The 21,712-nt window shown below is 43.1% G+C and overlaps 1 protein-coding gene across 1 annotated transcript in view; it reads right to left on the bottom strand.

The window, feature by feature from the left end:
- NUDCD1 (NudC domain containing 1) overlaps window positions 1–21,712 on the bottom strand; it is a 124,151-nt gene that overhangs the window by 59,734 nt on the left and 42,705 nt on the right. Inside the window, exon 3 of the mRNA XM_034759585.1 lies at window positions 9,632–9,817. Coding sequence (XP_034615476.1) covers window positions 9,632–9,817 — 186 coding nt within the window. The remainder of the gene's footprint in view (window positions 1–9,631; window positions 9,818–21,712) is intronic.

Consider the following 21,712-nt stretch of genomic DNA (forward strand, 5'->3'; position numbering starts at 1 on the left):
AATTCAAATTTTCCCGGGGCTTTTCCTGTGTGGCAGTTCAGAACATCCGAGCTCTTACTGCTGTCCAGAGCGTCAACAGAGTGGTGCACTGTGGGATAGCTCCTGGAGCTATTAGCGTCGATTTCCATCCACACCTAGCCTAATTCGACATGGCCATGTCGAATTTAGTGCTACTCCCCTCGTCGGGGAGGAGTACAGAAGTCGAATTAAAGAGACCTCTATGTCGAACTAAATACCTTCGCGGTGTGGACGGGTGCAGGGTTAATTCGATGTAACGGCGCTAACTTCGACATAAACGTCTAGTGTAGACCAGGCCTGAGTCATTTAAATTGATCCAGAGATGGGAGCTACAGTAATAGAAACTTTGGTTCTGGAGACCATATCTTTTTATTCTGTCTCAGGTCAAACAAGCACTTATTTAGCACAGTATCAAAATGTTGATAAAATTGATCAAGACGAAAAAGGACATGAAGATAGGAATGTTTTAATTACCTATACATCTATACCAGGAACCAGTGTATTAAAACAAAAGGAATTAGAATTGCTCATTTATTAACAAAAATTCAACCTAGTTGGTACGGCTGAAGTCTGGTGAGAAGACTGGCATGACTGTAATGTTAAAATCAATGGTTATAACCTGCTTAGGAAGACTGGAGTGCACAGAAGGGGAAAGAGAATGGCAAACTGTTAAAAATGAGATTACTGATTTCCAAGTCACTGACAACTTGGAAGAAAATGATCTTGCATGCTGACAGATCAATGTCATAACAAATAAAGCACAAGACGTACTATTTGGTGTCTGCTACAGACCACCAAATCACACTAGAAAACAGGAGGACTACCTCCTTAAGCACCTACCCACAAGATGGAGAAAACCCATTGTTCCATGGTGCTTCACATTGAATAAGCAGTCAATGAATTTTAACAAGCAACAATTGTCCCTAGTCTATCAGTAATGGTGGCACACACATATAAAGACATACGCACACACACAGGGTATAATCTTCTTGAACTACCTCAGTCCTAGAAATTGTGAGATGAATGTGGCACAATTATAAATACTATGTCATTTCCCATCATCCATGGCACCATACAAACCCATTCTGTGGGCACACAAAGCATCTCTGAGTTCTGTTGTGCACGTGAATACTGTTCCAGTAATGACAGGGACCAGCAGTGTCTTGGATCCATTCCTGGTGAAATTGCTCAGCTTTGGCTTAGCAGACATTGAGCAGTGCTCAGCAGGCCACAATAAAGTGAACAACATTGATAACATCGGCATCCAAACAATTCTGAAGGCAGCGCCATCTTGATTTCAATCTGCTAATCCCACATTCCATCACCATTTTTCAGCTACTGAACAGGTAGTTGAACCTTCTTTTTGCCAGGCCTTCTGCAATCAGGTTACAGATTCATAAACTATGGCAAAAAGAGGTAAGCAGGGTCCACTAGAATAAAGTGGTAACAGTTACTCCATTTATAACAATATCATTTGGTAGAAACAATGTCCCATCTTGTTCATGAAGGTATAGTCTCAATCTCCAGAAAACACTGGCACCGTGCACCTTGCTAGTACATACTATGCTGGTGTCTATGACCTTGCCTCTCTGGTTGTCCAGGGTCTGCAAAATGAACCACCCTTGTGGTTTATGTACTCATGTGTTCCTTGCAGAGGGGAAATTCTGGGCACATAAGTCCCCTCAATAGCCCCAGGTCAGTCTGGGAAGCACATTCTCTCAAAGCCAACAATGTTCCTGAAATAATTGCTAACGCCCATCCTGTTTAGGTAAATCACAGTCATGATTGCCTCACAAGCCTCCACAACCACCACCTTATCTCTTGACTTGCCAACACCTAACTGGTTAGCCACAGACCTGTAACAGGCTGGGGAGACTTCTCTCTGGTGGCAATAGAGACCCACGTCTGAGCTCACATGGCCTCCTCATGCATGTGTTTGGACGCTGAAGGGTCATGGCAAGCTGATTACCAGAATGTCTACTTCTTCATACAAAAGTTCTGGGAGCCACTGCAGGTCATCCCAGATCCACATGATTATGTGATCCCACCAGTCTGTGCTTGAGGCGTTACTCCAGAAGCGCCAATCTACATATGGAGAATCTGCAGTTATGGCAACAGGCACGAGCATCATCGCCTGTTTCCTCAGATTTTTTGTTTGTTTTTTAAACACAGACATATTGAGCTTTATGAATTAGGCCAGATTGTACATTCCTTCAATTAGTCTTCAACTGCAAGCTGCAGTGTATGGGCAGAACAGTAAACTCCCTTCAATGTTACACCCATGACCTCAGCAGAAATATTAAATACAGCTTCTTCAACCACATGAATCAAATCATTCTGATCTGGTCCATATCTTCTTTTTGAAAGAAGTAAACTCTGTTTGCTCTTTATTCAGAATTTGTTGTTCTGCTTTTTCAGTTTCCTGGTCCTCAATCATTATCTTCACTGCTTTCACTATGTTTGTTCCATTACCTGTAATACTGCCTACAATGGATGGCTTGGGTGATTTCATACATACCAACCCACTTTAACAATCAGATTTTTAAATATTCAGAGGTGTCTTTCTTTGATCTCTTTAAATGCTGGAGTCGGAAGAACAAATTGTCCTGCAATAATATATCAAACGTTAATCCCTAAAAGGGATCAGTCAAATTATGTGGCACAATCCACTTCCAATGAAATTAGTCATCCCTCAATTTCTTTTTTTTTGATCCCCTCCTGAATGGTAGCTACTACAGTGGCAATTTTGTCTCGTACACTTTCAGCATTCAGTTTTGTCCCCAGGCCTTCCAGTAAGCAGTCAACAATTTTGCAAAATCCTGACTTCTCCATTAGCTTAAATGGTCTTGCTTAAATGGTCTTCCATTTACAGTGATTAATTCTAGACAAGCATCCAGTAAGGCAGGTTCATCAAAAGTTATTGTCGTTGCCTTAGTTGTGAACACGGAGTCCAAAATACCTTGTGTTATAGTAGACTTCTTGATGTGGGTTCACCAGAATTGCATGCATGTTGTCATCATTTATGATTTTTATTCTGCATTTTTTTTTCTAAAGCAAATGCAGCATACTCCTCTTGGTGGTGTCTTCGAGTGTGCCTTTCCAGGTTGGCAACATAGTTGAATGGCACTCTGGTTTCCCAATTTGACAAGCACTTTTTTTTTTTAAACTGTCATATTTGAAGAACTTTCTTGCATGATTCTCAGTTGTTGTAATAAACTATATAATATTTTTAAATAAACCAAAGACAATAGTGTAGCCCAGTTGCATATTTCCAGAATCTAATCAAGTATGGTTGTGTTTAAGCAAAGTAGCGGCAAGAAGTCTGAGAAGTAGTTCAGAAAGGGATGATCTTGTGTCACTAACAATCCATGCAAGGTAATTTAATTTCAAACTTTCACAGAGCTTGTTCTGACTCTAGACTCCTCCTTTCCAAATTACAAGCTGCTTCTCAGATTCCTTGCCAGTGACACTACTTTACTAATACACTAGCAGGGTTAGATTGGGGAGAAGCTGGAAATAACAACCTCTAGGAAAAATATGGAGGGGCCTAGAGTAGCCAGCTGAGCAGGCAGGAGCTATCACTCCTTTAGCCTTATGTGTGAGGTTGATAGGAGGGAAGGGGAGGCTATATTCCTTTTACAGACTTCTCATGCACTCTTGAGGACAATAGAAATTATTCTCTTACATATGTTTGATCCAAAAAGACGGATGGCTAAAAGACCCAGAAGACTAGGGACACTCAGAGATTAGATTTTTAATGTTTCTTTTATATTGAAGCTTAGAGATATCTAGTTTAAAGTAATATACAGCGGATATTATTCCCAGAATAGGTGTATAAACCCAAACTGGCCAAGTCTCCTTTAAGTGGGGAACAGAATCCAAACCTTCTGGAAGATAAATAATGATTAAGAGTGATGCAATTTGCAGTTTTGTTATTCCACTAGAGCCTCTCATGTTTTTATTTGAGGACAATATTTTTAACTTCATGTTCTGGGAAGCACAAAGCATGTGGCTGTCCTAGATATAAACAGTAAGCAATGTAGCATATAGATACATTCTGTAATTCAGAGTTTATCATCATCAGTGCTCAAGTGATTACGCAGCACTAGTTCTCAGGAAAACTGAGTTCATTACTAGTCAGTTTGACCTGAAAAAAAGATGCTAAAGAAAACTAGCATACAGCTTAATAGAGGTAATTTACTTCTAAGGACACTAACCTTTTGTTTCAGTGTGAAAGATGTAGAAGTGTATTGATTTAGTAGGGCTATAATACCTACTACTATATGATCTTGTGCCACTTGTTTTTACATTTTGTCATATAGCCATCACTCCTTTACATGCTAGCACTACTAAACTACTGTTGCTATGCCAGCATGTAGTTATCTTCCTGGTTGCCCAAGCAAAGATACATCTAGATAGAGATGGGTCAAAGATTCCCTGCACCTCATTTTTAGTAAGTGTCATGCTTCACAAAGGATTGAGGAGGGTAGCAGGCTACTGTTTAGGACAACAAAAAGCAACAAGACCTGCTGATTAGATATACAACACAGCTGCTTCAACTGCATTTCAAAAGAGCCTGAAATCTTAATCAATATTTCAGATAGCCAAAGTGCTATTACAACTTTTGCCATGAAATGGAAGGCAAAATAGCTCAGTTTCTATGCTACAAAACCTTGCCTTTCCAGAAAATGTAGTCAGGTATGGTTTTTGAGAAACTCTTAAGGAAAATATGCATCTGGGGAATAAAGGAAGGAAAGTGGTTTGGGTGGACATATCATTCCTGAATAGTTTCCTCTCCATGCTTAACTACTTGTTAGAAAAACCACTATTAGTAGTGTTAAAATAAATGCAATTACTTGGAACAATGTTTACAAATCCCATTTACTGTGTGTATTAAAACTTAACTATCTATATAAATTCAGAGTCAGAGGGAATAAGTTGTGAACAAAATCAGATCTCACATTTTAGGAAGCAACTAATTATGGAACAGTATTGGGAGGCATGCTCCAAAAGAGTACAACAAACAAGGATGAGTCCTCTTGAGAGAGACCCCAGACTATAACACATTTCTAAGAATATTCTACAGTATCCTTTATCCACACTGTCAAAGTGTCATGCAAGATCCAGATAAATGAAAGTTAACTTATGTGTAACTGCAGGTTTTCCGAGATGTATAGTGCCTATTTGTATTCCACATGTGGGTACGTGTGCGCACCATGCACTTGAGACGGGAAAATCTTGCAACTAGCATGCACTGGTCTGCGCCTGAATCCTGGCTCTCCTTGTGCTCTGCACCCAGGATATAAGAGGAGGTGCGGACTGATTGCCTGTCCCAGGAATCTTCTCTCCCAGGAATCAAAGCATGATCCGAAGCAGAGGGCAAGGAGAATGGGTAATGGAATGCAAATAGGGACCATACAAGTAAATAACCTCGATTACTTCTTCAAGTGCTGATCCCTATGTGTATTCCACATGTGGGTGACTAGTAAGCAGTACAAAGGCTGTGTCAGCAGAAAAGACTTGAATCAAAGCATAATGTATTGTGAAAGCACGAATGGAACTCCGGGTTTCCATCTTACAAACATCCAGCATCTGCATTTTTCGAAGAGATGCTACTGAGTTCACATGTGCTATTGTGAAATGGACCCTCAACCTGCCCAGAGGAGGAAAATGCTTCAAATGATAGCAAAGGAGGATACAGACAGAAATCCCCTTTGAGAGACTCTGAACAGATATCACTTGTCCCCATGTTCACTCAACTAGAGCAACAAACAGTCTACATGATAGCCTAGTTTTGCTCTTTGCAGGTAGAATGCCAATGCTCTTCTGATGTTGAGAGAATGAAATCTCTTCTCACTAGAAGTAGGAGACTTTGGAAAGAATACAAGTAAATTAATCAATTGGTTTATGTTGAACTCAGAAATTACCTTCAGGATAAATTTCAGGTGGAGGCAAAAGGATGCCTGCTCTTTATAAAATATAGCATATGATATCAGTCATGAGGATCCCCTACTTCCCTACTCTACTGGCAGACATAACTGTGACAGGAACATGACCTTCATAGACAGGTAGGACATCAAGTACATGGCCAATGGTTTGAAAGGTAGCCTGTAAGTGTTGAAAATACAAGACTGAGGTCTCACTGCAGTGTTGGCTTCACTACTGATATAAATCTGGTAGATACAGGGAGAGTAAAAATAGTTGTACCTGACATACTGATTGCTACTAGATGGATTCACAGAGAGCTAATAGAAAGACCTGACATAATGAGAGTGAGGAGGTAGTCTAAAATAGCAGGAATACCTGCTGACCCATATAACTGATTCTATCGTGCACAGGTAGAGAAATACCTCATTTGGCTAGATAATATTTTCTGGTAGAATCTTTCCTGCGGTGATTAAGTGTAGTTTATACAGCTTCTAAACATGAACGCTCTAGGTCTAAGCCATGAGGTGAAGAGAGTCCAGGCTGGAAGGTCTGATCCCACCATTTGCCTGAGTTAGCAGGTCCAGGAAGGACTGAATGCTGATGGATTGACATTTGTAGGAAGTCCAGAAATAACAACTGTCTAGGACAATTGGGTGTGATGAGATTGACTCGTGCTCTGTCAAAATTAATCTTCCATAGAACCTGGGGTAGTAGCAGGATGGGAAGGAAGGCGTACTTCAAATAGTCCATTGTTGTAGCTCTCCAGTTGTAGGCAAAGTACACTAGTTGGCCACCGAAGCTGACTTTGGAAACAGGTGGGGATCGCATCCTTGCAATGGTGTGCAACTCAAGCGTCCTGTCAAAAGTAACTTTTAGCCAGTAGATGAGGTTGGGTGGCTATTGTCAAGAAGAATGGGGCTGCTGTGACATTCTGTACCTCATGGAAACACCCTACACCCCCATGTTCATCCTTATAATATGACTGTGTGGTATCTAATGCAAAGTTTGCCACGTCGGGTGTCTTCGGAAGGCTCCTGATGTACTGAGCATTGTTGTTATGGTAATGTTATAGGTTATAATTTCATGTATATAGTTATGAGGCTGAAAATGTTCCTCGTGGCTTAAAGCAAGCCCAGGCAAAAACTCTCTAAGAACAGAGGAGCAGTTCACACGTCATCAGGGCATGTATGGGACAAACCCAGCCCAGCCTCACAGAAACAAAGAACAATGGCCTAGGCAACAAAGAAGGATCGGTTGGACTCTAGAGTGAGTCACCCCCCTTCCTTTGGTCAGTTGGGGACTGCGATGAGGTAATGCTCTCTTGGCTCTGAAGGGGGGAGGGACAAAGCCAAGAGCAAAGAAATAACATGATAAAAGGGAGAAATTATTTGCCACGCGCTTCCTCTCTCTTCCACCTCCATCTACAGATGACTGAAGCGCTGATGAAAGGGGAGCCTGGCTAAAGGGCAACCAGACAGCTTGTGGTGAGAAGCATCTAAGTTTGTAAGGGCACTGAAAGTGTTAAGAATAGCTTAGAATGAGTTTTGCTTTTATTTCATTTGACTAAATCTGACTTGTTATGCTTTGACTTATAATCACTTAAAATCTATCTTTGTAGTTAATAAATCTGTTTGTTTATTCTACCCGAAGCAGCGCATTTGGTTTGAAGCGTGTCAAAAACTCCCCTTGGGATAACAAGCCTGGTACATTATCAATTTCTTTGTTAAATTGACAAACTCAATAACTGGACACTGCAAGACTGAGGTTCCTAGGGTTGTGTTTAGGACCGGAGATATTGGCTAGTGTCATTCGGTTGCACAATCCAAGGAGCAGCTTACATGCCAAAGGCTGTGCGTGAACAGCCCAGGAGTGGGGGGTCTCACAGCAGAGCAGGGTAAGGCTGGCTTCCAGAGTTGAGGATTGAAGTGACCTAGCAGATCACCGATCCAGATAATACCAGAGGGGAACATCACAGCTCCATACCTTGGTTTCTGCACCGTTTGGTGCTTACGTGGCAGTTCATAGGATTGTTGGTGGTAGAAAGGATATGGAAGAGGCCTTGGCTTATATATCTGTTCATGATGCTTCCTCTTTGGGGCAGGAGTATAAATGCCCAAGGTGTGAAGGGATGTCCTTGTTAGAGAGATTGGCTTCACCGAAGTAAAACCCTCAGTGGTGTTCTGGACCTTCCTGGGAAACCGAAGAGTGAAGCAGTGACTCTCAATGCATTACTGCTGCAGTCACTATAGATCAGCGTGCAGTGAGGTTTTATCCGCAAGTCTACCTTCCTCAACAAGGGCTGGGAATTAAATTCCCCCAGCAGGACAGGACCCATTTTTGAACTTCAAATACTTCATAAAATCGTATTTTGCTTACATAGCCTGGTAGTTAAAGATTCTGAACTGGAAGCTGGTGGGTGTGAATACCTTCTTCCCCAGAAGATCAAGGAATTTAGCTCCCTTGTCTGCATGGGTGGTCTTACAACGTTGCTGCCTGGATCCTTCCGTGGCTGCTTGTACTACTAGTGAGTTGGGGAGGCAGGATGGGTGACAAGAATTCTGCCCCTTTTGCAGGCACAAAGTAGCGCTTCTCAGCCCTTTTAGAGGTGGGGTACATGTTGCCAATGTATGGCATACCACTTTGGCTAGTACCATAACGGCCTCATTCACTGGAAGAGGTGCCCAAAATGATCTAGTGGGCTGCAGGATATCCAAGAGTATCTTGAACTTCTTCTAATGGAATCTGAAGTTTTACCACCATCCTCTGCAACAGTTCTTGATACTAGTACTCCAGCTGGTACTCTAAATGGAAGAACCTGCTATGGGAGAAAAACAGCGTGTTGTCAAAACACCGCTAGCTCTTCTTTACCTGCCCGTGGGGCCTGCCGCCACACAGGCATCCCGACCATGGAGACTTCCTCCCAGGCCTTGCTGGGAATTCAGCCTGCATGCCCTTGCCAACGAAAGCCAGGCCAGGAGGGAGGTGGGGCGGGGGGTGGGGGAGGGAAGAACCAGCCAGCGTGACAGATGTCTGTTGGTGGAGTCCTCAGGAAACAGGTAAGAAAGCTGCAAGAGGAGCTGGATCGTCTGTATAGCGTCGGGGAGTGCAAGGACTTTATCAGCTAGACACAGGATGACAACCAACTACAGATCTGCTCAGGGTCTAACCTCCCCAAATGGGTCTCCACATGCCGCCCTTGAAAGAAGGTTAAGATATAACTTTATCACAGTTCATAACTTATAAGTACCTACATGGGGAACAAACAAAAAAAATTGATAATGGACTTTTTAATTACACAGATAAAAGGTATAACACGATCCAATGGCTAGATATTGAAGCTAGGCAAATTCAGAATGGAAGTAATGCCCAAATTTTTAACAATGAGTGTAATTTACTACTGAAACAACTTACTGAGGGTTGTGGTGGATTATCCATTAGTGGCAATTTTAAAATCAAAATTGGATGTTTTTCTAAAATACATGCTCTAGCTCAAACAGGAACTAACTCAGGAAACTTCTGTGGCCTGTATTATGCAGGTAGTCAGACTAGATGACAGTGGTCCCTTCTGGGCTTATAAATGTATGAACTACTCTGAAAAGTGTGCAGCTCTTTCCAAGATTGAATCCTAAAACAGGAATAGTATGAGAACGACACTTATAAAAACTAATATTTTAGCAAAACTTACCTCCCACTTTTCAGATGCAGCATCTCCACGTTTGCCCGTTTTAATAAGAAACAAACTTCCTGTTCCGTCTGAAATGGTAACCCAGGTAGAAGATGAAAAGTGTATTGATGCACAAAGGCGATTATCACAAGCTGTCACGTCTGAAGGTAGCCTGAATACTTCTCTCGGCTTTCGAAAGGCAGTGTCCTATAAGCAAAAAGCAATGAGATGTTGACAGAATTAGATATGAATAAAATATTTCATGAACAGTTGTTTTATTACACCCAATTTTAGATTAAGAAATCTGTTCACCAGCTTCTCTGCTAATAACCTCTGCTAAATCAGACAAAATATACCCACATTTCAAATTTAACTGCATGGTACAAAACAAGCTAATTCTATTTTATAGCTAGCTCTTACATCTATCACCACCAACATGCTAAATATTTTATATTAAGAAATTATCTTTCATCTTAGAGCACTTTACAAACTGAAATAGACATATAGTACAAACACAGGAACACTTCATCCACTACTGAGATGAAGCCACTTCCATGTTTCAGTTCTCAGCAACATTAGACTGTTTAGGACTGAACTGATCGCAATCATATTTAACTAAAGCTGCAGAAACATTTTAGTTAGACTATAATAGCCCAGGTTGGAATTTAACTGGGAGTGTGAAAGTTAACATCTCTATTCTCATAAGAAGTGCTAGGGGATAGAATCACAAAAATACAGAAGTCATCAAGTCTAGTCCTCTGTGTTGATACTTAATGATCAAGAAGGGATCAGACTTCAAATGAGTCTCAAAATCTCCTTTATATGCAGATCTAATAAACAGTGGACAGCTGTTCCAAATATTATACAGTACTATCAAGGCTGCCTGCTCAAAGCAACAGTGAATTGTGGGTTCTCTACTTCATCCAGACACTAGGTCTTTATTGAAAGAAAAATAATTGGTACTGTAAATACTGAAAGGTTACTCTGGATTAATAATAATAATTAAAAAAAAATCACACCTTCCAGAAGCTTACACACATCCTTTGTCAAAGGTTCATATACTTTAATGCCACAACAAACCAGACGGGCTCGGGATAGAACAAGTTATTTTCCTTCATTAATGAATCAACTATTATAAACAGTCCAGATTTTAACCCAATCAAGAATCAGAGTTTTAAAGATTGAGAACACCATGGGAAAGCCAGTTGGTCAGATGTTCAAAGATTTTTTTTAAATTGATTTAGAAATTAAAACCAACTTTAACTGGCCTATTAAGAAATGCATTCGGTTTCTCAACTTTCTAGAAAAGTTGTTTTATACAGAAAGCTAAATTTTCTGTATAAAAAGTGATGGATAGAAAACAAGCAAGCAAACAGTAACTGATATCAGTCTTTTCATACATGATATGGTGGGGAAAGGATTTGGATAGGACTGTGCAAGCTTAATTCAGCCTCTTGTGTGCATGCATTTTGATACAGTTTTTAATGTCAAGCTGACCAGTCTATAGATACCCAGGTCATCCCATTTACTCTTTTTAAACTCTGGCACTGTATTACCTTTCTTCCAATCCTCTGGAATTTTTCCAATGTTCTAAGACTTAGTGAAAAAAATCATCAACACTTCAGAGTTTCTTGGCCAGCTCTTTTAAACTCTCATATACAAGTGGTCTAGACCTAATGTTTTAAAAATATCTAACGTTAGTAGCTGCTGTTTATAGCCTCCTCAGTTAATGTTGGAAAGGAAAGTATTTCATCATACGACATGACTACATTGTCTGGCTTTTCCCCCCCAATACAGAACGGGCATCTCTATCTCATTTCTGCCTCTTCTACATTATTAACAATTCTACCATTTCGACTGAATAACGAACCAGTGTCATTCTTAGGATTCCTTTCAGTTTTCACATTTAAACGTATTGTCCTCAACTCTGCTGGCCATTGTTTTCTTCTTTGGTCTTTTTGCTTTATCAAATTTCTACAATTTCTAGCTTCTAACTTGTATTAATTTTTATCAACATCACTTTATTCCATTTGTTAAAGAGAGAGAGATGCGTTCACTTCCCCTTGAAAACAGTTTTTTTCCCACCAGTATAGTCATCTGTCAATTTTAGAACTGTGGATTTTTGGGCAGTTATTAAAAACTTAAATCATTCCCAATTATTCACACTTCTTTGTTCGAATTCTCTCTTCCAGCTAATCTGGCTCAACTGTTGTCCGCTTTCTGAAATTGTTCTTTTTAAGACACCTTGTATACATATTACTGATTTAGACTCTATTCTGTTTGCGCTCAACAAATGTAAGTAAAGATAACTTGCACCTACGCAACCACAGATTTTTAGTACTGTGGTCAGGTCCTCTTTATCAAAACGAAATCTAATACAGAATTTGTCCATGTTGGATGCAACAATGTTTGAGTTCAGAAACTGCCATCTATCATATTAGAAATTCCAACAGTGTAACCTGTTTGGATGTTCCTGTTAAATTGTATTTATTACATAGTTTAATATTTGAAATTTAATGGTGAAAGCTCTATTCTGCATCCAATGATCAATGCAATTGTGTTTGGTTTTCCCTTTATGATTCTTCAGCTACAGAATAATTTAAAAACACCAAACCCCACACTCAGTGCTCTGTATCAGAGGGGTAGCCGTGTTAGTCTGAATCTGTAAAAAGCAACAGAGGGTCCTGTGGCACCTTTGAGACTAACAGAAGTACTGGGAGCATAAGCTTTCGTGGGTAAGAACCTCACTTCTTCAGATGCAAGTCAGTGCTCTGTATCAGTTCCATCAAAAAGGAGCCAGGAATGTGCCTAAATGTCATTCTGCCTTTACTAAGTGTGATGCTGTATGACTGAAACATGACCATGTATATCATTGATATTGCCACAGTTAGACAATTGCAACAAATTTTGTGCAAAGTATATCATGCAAGGTATCAATGGAAAGTTAAAAATTGCTAAATAAGATTATCCTGTTTAAATCTATGTATCACTGTATCTGAAGTTATGAATATTGTCTATATATCTGTATTTCAAATGTGTTTGTTCCTGCGGTAACACCCAAGGTAGTTTACACCCAGTCTAGTGAATGGACTACTTAAGCTTGATGACCTATTAAAGACACTTAGCTCTCACAATGGGCCATAGAAGAGACTCATTTCACCCAAATGTCTCTTCCTGCAGACTCCTCAGCCTCTTCCTGCAGATTCCTCAGCCTCTAAGGGTATGTCTACACCCAGCCGCTAATTCGGCGGCTGGCAATCGAAGTTCTGGGTTCGACTTATCGCGTCTTGTCTGGACGCGATAAGTCGAACCAGGAAGTGCTCGCCGTCGACTGTGGTACTCCAGCTAGACGAGAGGAGTACCGCGGAGTCGACGGGGGAGCCTGCCTGCCGCGTGTGGACCGAGGTAAGTTCGAACTAAGGTACTTCGAACTTCAGCTACGTTATTTACGTAGCTGAAGTTGCGTACCTTAGTTCGATTTGGGGGTTTAGTGTAGACCAAGCCTAAGGGGCCAATGGCTCCCCCCCAGTGCGTCATCAAGACATGGAAAGAGTTGTGATATGCTCAGGTCACCCTGGATTCCATCTTGTCCCAGTGACTTTCCACAAACTGCGTTGTGAGCTTTGTTGAAAATGGAAAATTTCCAGACACATGGCAGTGGGTCTAAAAGACCCCTGGAATTACTCCATTTTGTCGCTTTCCTGCCCTAATTCTCTGGACTGTGGATTTATGACTAAATGGTGCATACTGAACTATGAACTGAAGATGGTCCAATCTTTTGAAGTTAGCAGAGACACCTTACAAGCCAGCAGTCTATAACATCACTGCCACAAACCTGATAAGAACATTGTAATTATTGCATGTATATGATTAACCATTTTAACTCTTTCTTTTATTAATAAACCTTTAGATTTTAGTTACTAAAGGATTGGCAGCCGTGTGATTATTGGTTAAGATCTTAAGTCATATTAACCTGGCTACATGACTGATCTCTTCAGATTAGAAGGACCCTATATGTGATTAAATTGGTTTTCAATAACCACTCCTCCTTCGTTGCCTCTGTTTTTGCCTACACTGGTCTACTTGTCTAGGTATAGACTACTACTGCCTCAGTTGAAACAGAGGTCAAAATTTTGCTCTTTTGGTGGCTGGTTTATACAGGAATTTCAACACTGCTTTGGAATCTTTTAACATATGTAATGTTTCATCAGTCTTCAGGACACTAAAGCACAGCCTTCGAAGGGGAGATCTTCAATATCACTTGTACTTCCACAGAAATCCCCAATTGGTGCCATAACAAGCAGCATCACGGTTATTCTGGCAGTTGAGTCTACAGCATCCAGGGAAGTCTGCAAAGCAAACTTTACAACCCGTCAACACTTCACCAGGAGGAATTGGAACTTGCCTCTGAAGTTTTCAGGTAGTTTACTGATGAACCTGGACATAGCATCTTAGTTATAACGGGTCAAAGGGCCTGATGGTGAGTTATGCAGAGCTATAAACCTTCAGCATAATAAACCGTTCTACCAAAAATCCTTTGCATCCTTTTCTTTACAGTGTAGCTTTTGCTCTATCTTGGCAAATCTTTCATTTACTGCTAACAATCCCAGGAGCCTGGTGGGGTTCTGACAAAACTGTTAGAACCCATGTGATGGAACCTGGTACTTGCATTCCGTACACTTCGCCACAGGCACGATGGATGATGGAATTTCCCCATAAGGTTTTAATGTGTTACATTTTTGACTTATAGGGATGACAACTTGAGGCAGAGGGTAAAATGTCTGAATTTGTGAGGTTTTTCTCTCCACGAGCTCTATTTGTATACCAAAGGACATAGCCATCCTTTTCAGGAGTTCTTAGCAGGACTTAAAATCATTAGGTGTGTTTGGTACCAGAGCCTCGAGTGGTGACAAGGATGATGCATTCAGAGGCAGCAGGCTAGGATCATCTTGAAGGTGGTCTTGAACTGTCAACGTAGAAAACAGTTAATACAGGCAGCGGGCAGTCCTGATCTTTGGAGCCCAGCAGAAGCTCGTTACCAACATCAAGTGGTCTGTCATCATGACCAGGTGAAACCTCCATCTTTGAGAGGCATGTTTCTGTAATGCAGTGGCTGCTCAGTACTGACTTTGAACAGTCCATTGGTATCAGATGCGGAGACTTCCCTTCTTGGGGATGTCTTTCAGTAGAGCAGTGGAGACAAGGACCTGGACATTGGTGACATCTCCCATGATACCCAGAAAGGCCAATGGTGGGGCTGATATAGCACCAGACACCAGTTGTGCCTACACCAGGACTCCAGGCCTTCAACCTGTTCTTGTTAGCACGACTTCGATGAGAGGGGAAATTAATCATAGAATATCAGGGTTGGAAGGGACCTCAAGCGGTCATCTAGTCCAACCCCCTGCTCAAAGCAGGACCAATTCCCAACTAAATCATCCCAGCCAGGGCTTTGTCAAGCCTGACCTTAAAAACCTCTAAGGAAGGAAATTCCACCACCTCCCTAGGTAACCCATTCCAGTGCTTCACCACCCTCCTAGTGAAAAAGTTTTTCCTAATATCCAACCTAAACCTCCCCCACTGCAACTTGAGACCATTACTCCTTGTTCTGTCATCTGCTACCACTGAGAACAGTCTAGATCCATCCTCTCTGGAACCCCCTTTCAGGTAGTTGAAAGCAGCTATTAAATCCCCCCTCATTCTTCTCTTCTGCAGACTAAACAATCCTAGTTCCCTCAGCCTCTCCTCATAAGTCGTGTGCTCCAGCCCCCTAATCATTTTTGTTGCCCTCCGCTAAACTTTTTCCAATTTTTCCACATCCTTCTTGTAGTTGGGGCCCAAAACTGGACACAGTACTCCAGGTGAGGCCTCACCAATATCGAATAGAGGGGAATGATCATGTCCCTTGATCTGCTGGCAATGCCCCTACTTATACAGACCAAAATGCCATTAGTCTTCTTGGCAACAAGGGCACACTGTTGACTCATAGCCAGCTTCTCGTCCACTGTAACCCCTAGGTCCTTTTCTGCAGAACTGCTACCTAGCCATTCGGTCCCTAGTCTGTAACAGTGCATGGCATTCTTCCGTCCTAAGTGCAGGATTCTGCACTTGTCCTTGTTGAACCTCATCAGGTTTCTTTTGGCCCAATCCTTTAATTTGTCTAGGTCCCTCTGTATACTATCCCTACCCTCCAGCGTATCTACCACTCGTCCCAGTTTAGTGTCATCGGCAAACTTGCTGAGAGGATGCCCTGGATTCTCTGAAGTAGGAAATGTAGGAACCCATTTCACACTCTCAGGACTCTGTAAGCCAGGGTGGTGCAATACCAGCTGTCAACGTCTGAGATCAAGACTGTGATCTATGATGAGACATACTGGTGGCAACATCAGGGGCTTCCTGGCTATCAGTACCATGATCTGAGGCAGAGTGGTTTATGGTGATCTTGGAGTGGTATTAGGGGATCGAGGGAAGCAATATTGGGCTTGAAGTCACCAGTGCCACAACACATACAGATATGGACATCAACATGGGCACCATGGGCAACTGCCCTAGCAGGACATTGTGGGTCTGGATGATCAGCAAGAGCAGTACCAAGAAGCTCAGCAGATCTTTTGCAGCTGAATAAGCCCCAGAGTGGTCTGTACTGCAAGGGGTCTCTGCCCCACTGTGAAAAGGGTTGATGGCTCCACCATTTGTGTCAAGGAAGTAGCTGGTCTCGATGGTCTTGGAACAGGTACCAGAGACAAGGACTCAGCTCTAAGAGAGTCACCAGGTTGTGGTACTGGGAAGCGGCAGGCTGAAGGTTGCTCTCTATTTTCGGTATCAGAATGGCTAACCTCTATAGCAGAGGAGTCCCATACCAAGGACTCTGATGATCTCAAAGCTATCCTTCTTGTAAGCTTTGGAGGTCAAGGGTGTTCAGAATGTTTGTGCATCTTTGAAGTCTGCTCCAGTGAGGGGGGCTCTCCTCCTGTATGTCCATAGATTATAAGGCCATGGGACCACTCCTGGAAGGAGTAATGGAGGGACTCCCTTGATCCAACACAAGTGGTTCTGATGCCAGGCAAAGGGCGACCTCCATGAGAATGTATCTGGGATACTGTTCTCTTTGCTTCTTAGTCCTTGTCTTGAAGCCCTGGAAAATTGGACACCCATCCTGATGTGATCCTCACCCAAGCACTTCAAAACAGCAAGAGTGAGGATCACTTACGGACATCAGTGTGACACACCTGGAGCAGGGCTGGAAGGCCTTGTTACAGGCTTCCCAAGTAGAGGGCACAGTCTGGAGCCCACAATCTATTGGGGGAGGGGGGAAAAAGAAAAGGGGAAAAAAATGAAAGAGGATCCAAAGGGACCCCAAAACAAGTGCAGTTAACTATAACCAGATAGACAACTAACCATGAAGGCATTTTCACAGGAGGAATCAAGCTGACAGCACTCTCTGAACAACATTCAGGCTTATAAGAAAGAACTGAAGGATGGGCAGGGCAGCACCGCTGTTTATACCCTCAGCTTGGAGCTCAAGGGACATAAGATTGCAGGCATGGCTGCCCCTACTAGTACGGAAAATTCTTCCACACCAGTGCACAAGGCACGCATGTGTACACAGTGACACACACACTGTAATGGACATTTCAAGCACTCAAACAAAAGCTTTGTGTTATAATAAAAAAGTACAATGGGATTTTACATCTTGATATGTAAAACTTTACATTCTATCTGATGCATTTTCTTTTCTTACCGATTGTAAGCATCAGATACAATGGATTTCTTATATATGCAATTACTAACAGGAAAACAAACATCAATCTTCACAAACAGGTGTCTATTTTATGCACAGAAAGCTGACTACCAATATCTTAAAATTACATATAAAGTCTTGCAACTGCAGTAGCATAGAAAAATTGCTCATTACCCATCTGAAAAATGAAATATATGTTGCCTTTATTTTTTTAAATTATATTATGCCTATACCCTAGCACCAAGACATCATGGTGATGAGTGCTATATAGCAGTTAGACAAAATAAATAGAATTGGTGAGGGCATTCTAAATTATTCAATTGTATGGCCAGGCTTTCTTTCAAATACAATTCAATCTGCATATCGACTAACTGTAATATAAAATATTAAAGAAGCTCTCTTAGAAGGTGGCAAGGGTCAGAAGGTGTTCTTCCCTTAAAAATCAATCCCATCATTGTATCAGCTTCTATTTACCTAAAGGTCTGTTTCATAACCAAGATCTCCAAGGTAACCAGGCCTGCATGGTTAGCATTTACTATGGGTAAAGCAACAAACACACTGAATACATTCCTGAATAGCTTCCTCAATCAGTTTGCAGATCAGTATGTCACTCTAACCTTTCAGTTATGAGTGCTATTAATAAACAAGGGAGGCACAGATGCACTAAAGCAGCACATCCAAGCACAATTATTAGAAACAGAAACATCTTCTTTAGGGTTTTACAAAAAAGTGGCTTATAAAATAAGACTTCTAATCATGAAATCTCCACAGCAGAAGTACTGAATTTTTCTCTTATCCCTCAATGTATGATTCAATAACTTGTTTACATGGACATACATCTTTTCAACAACCTGTATCCTTGCTAAATTACAGAACTGTCCCACATTCCTCCCATCCACCCCAAATATTAAATCAGCAATTATTTTTTCTTTGGATTTGCCCACTGGTGTATTACTTTAACGATTGATGGGCAGGCCCTGTAACAATTTTAAGATGTTCTTCTGCAAGGCTACAAATATGGCAAGTCGTTATTCTAAATATTTTTCACCCACCTATGTATCAATATTAACACTTTAGAAAAGACTCAATGATGCATCAGTAGTGACATGTGCTACCACAGGGGACAAGGAGGAAAGGGGCTTCAGTGGAAGCATCTTTTATTCCTAAGAGTAAAAGCCAGGGAATCTCTTTAAGAGATAACCTGGCCCAGTACCCCTTCACCAGTCTGTCATGCATAGACCCAATTTCTGGATGCCACATGCTTCCAAGGCCAACTTGGTCTGGGTAGCATTTTTTGGTCATTCCTCCTAGCTCTGGGACTCTCTCTGGGAGGGCACACTCTCAGGGTCAGACCTGTGGTCTGACACCCTTCCTTGGGATGGAGAGCGCCACTGTTCAGCAGTCTTAGACCTTGAAATCAATGTCTGAGGGTATGTCTACACTATGAGAGTAGTTCGATTTTACTTAAAGCAAATTTGTGGAACCGATATTACAAAGTCGAACGTGTGTATCCACACTAGGACAGTAATTCGACTTTGTGAGTCCACACTAACGGGGCAAGCATTGACATTGGAAGCAGTGCACTGTGGGCAGCTATCCCACAGTTCCCGCAGTCCCCGCTGCCCATTGGAATTCTGGGTCGAGCTCCCAATGCCTGCTGGGGCAAAAAATGTGTCGAGGGTGGTTTTGGGTAACTGTCGTCATTCAACAGTCACTCCCGCGCTCCCTCCTTGAAAGCGCCGGCGGGCAATCACTTCGCGCACTTTTCTGGTGAGTGACAGCGCGGACGCCACAGCACTGCGAGCATGGAGCCCGCTGCGACCATCACTGCAGTTATGGCCATTGTCAACACCTTGCACCTTATCATCCACCTTTTTCAGAGTCAGATGCTGAGAAATCAGGCGAGGAGGCTACAGCAGCGCAGTGAGAACATTAAGTCTGAGAGGGGCACAGACCTCTCACAAAGCACGGGACCCCGCGCTGTGAACATCATGGTGGCAATGGGTCATGTTGATGCTGTGGAACGGCGATTCTGGGCCCGGGAAACAAGCACGAACTGGTGGGACAGCATAGTGCTGCAGGTCTGGGATGAATCACAGTGGCTGCGAAACTTTAGGATGCGTAAGGGAACTTTCCTGGAACTTTGTGAGTTGCTGTCTCCCGCCCTGAAGTGCAAGGGCACCCGGCTGCGAGCAGCCCTGACCGTCCAGAAGCGAGTGGCCATAGCCCTCTGGAAACTTGCAATGCCAGACAGCTACCAGTCAGTCGCAAACCACTTTGGCGTGGGCAAATCTACTGTGGGGGGTTGCTGTGATACAAGTAGCCAACGCAATTGTTGAGCTACTGCTGTCAAAGGTAGTGACCCTGGGAAACATGCAGGTCATCATAGATGGCTTCGCCACGATGGGATTCCCAAACTGCGGTGGAGCTATACATGGAACTCACATCCCTATCCTGGGACCAGACCACCAGGCCAGCCAGTACATTAACAGAAAGGGCAACTTTTCAATGGTGCTGCAAAAACTGGTGGACCATAGGGGACGTTTAACCAACATCAACGTCGGATGGCCGGGCAAGGTTCATGACGCTTGTGTTTTCAGGAACTCTGGTCTGTTTAGACCGCTGCAGGAAGGTATTTACTTCCCGGACCACAAAATAACTGTTGGGGATGTGACTATGCCTATAGTGATCCTCGGGGACCCTGCCTACCCGCTAATGCCCTGGCTCATGAAGCCCTATACAGGCGCCCTGGACACTGAAAAAGAACTCTTCAACTACCGGCCGAGCAAGTGCAGAATGGTGGTGGAATGTGCTTTTGGACGTCTCAAGGGGAGATGGAGAAGCTTACTGACTCGCTCGGATCTCAGCGAAACCAATATCCCCATTGTTATTGCAGCTTGCTGTGTGCTCCACAATCTCTGTGACAGCAAGGGGGAGACCTTTATGGCGGAGTGGGAGGTTGAGGCAAATAGCCTGGCTGCTGATTATGCCCAGCCAGATAGCCGTGCGATTAGAAGAGCCCAGCGGGACGCACTGTGCATCCGGGAGGCTTTGAAAGCTAGGTTCCTCAGTGAGCAGGGTAACCTGTGACTATTAAGTTTGTTTAAAGAGAAGCTGAACCTGCCCCCATTTCTTTACCCACTTAATGTTGACTATCCTCTGCAGTTACATACCCCGTTCCCCCCGTTCCTCCCCCTTCAAACACACGTTTAAAAATAAAAGAAATGGAACTTTGTTAATTAACACCATTTTCTTTATTACGGATTTTGCAGTAAAGTGTTGAAACTGGGATGCAGACTGTGGTGGGGAGCGGGCGTAGTGATGGAAAGAACGCTTCTAAACTCGAGGAATGACAGGCTCCTGCTCCTAGACCGGTCCGCAGTGGTGGACTGGTTGTTTCAACGGAGCCTGCCATCCCTCCTTATCGGGACTCTGTGTGGGGGGGCTATGTGACTTTGTGGCGGGGGAGGACAGTTACAGATCCCCTGCTGCGTGGCTCTGTGATCCAGGATAAGGACTGCTGCATAAGATCTCTAACCGCCCTCCCCCGCTACAAAGTCACATAGCCTCCTCCCCCCACAGAACATGAAAACCACCTCCCAGACTGACCAGGGTGCCTAGTGACTGCAATGTGTGTGTGACCTTCTGCTGAACCTGCCCCTGTGTCTGTACCCTGGTAAAGGTGACGGTCCTCTCCAATTACCAACCCCTTTTCCCCCCCTTCAAACACACTCTGCTCTAAAAGAACATGACAGAAACAGTAATTAACAGAAACGTATTTTTTATTAGCAACTACACAGTTAGGGGATGAAACTGGGACGGGGGCTTGGGTGAGGCGGGAAGGAAAGGACTTATCAAATCTTTGGGAATGAGAGCCTTCTGCTACTTGAGCAGTCTGCAGGGGTGGAGTGACTGTTTTCACGGCCCCTGCCGCCCCTCCTTCTTGGGACTTTGGGTGATGGGGGTATGGGACTTTGTGGCAGGGGAGGGCGGTTAGAGAGAGAATGCAGCGGGGCTCTGTCCTCCTGCCTCCGGTCCTGCAGAACATCCACAAGGCTCCGGAGCGTGTCCGTTTGCTCCCTCATTAATGCAAGCAGCGTTTGAGTCGCCTGCTGGTCTTCCTGCTGCCACCTCTCCTCCCATTCGCTGTGTGATCGCTGGTATTGCGACATGTTCTCCCTCCACTGTGTCTGCTGTGCTGCCTCGGCTCGGGAGCAGCCCGTAAGTTCTGAGAACATGTCGTCCCGTGTCCTTTTCTTTTTCCGCCTAATCTGCGTCAGCCTCTGGGAGGAGGATGCCGGGGTAGGTCGGGAGATATTTGCAGCTGTGGGATTGGAAAAAGGGAGTGAATTCCTCACAAA

This window comes from Trachemys scripta, chromosome 2 (assembly GCF_013100865.1).
Source record: "Trachemys scripta elegans isolate TJP31775 chromosome 2, CAS_Tse_1.0, whole genome shotgun sequence".
NCBI classification, from domain to species: Eukaryota; Metazoa; Chordata; order Testudines; family Emydidae; genus Trachemys; species Trachemys scripta.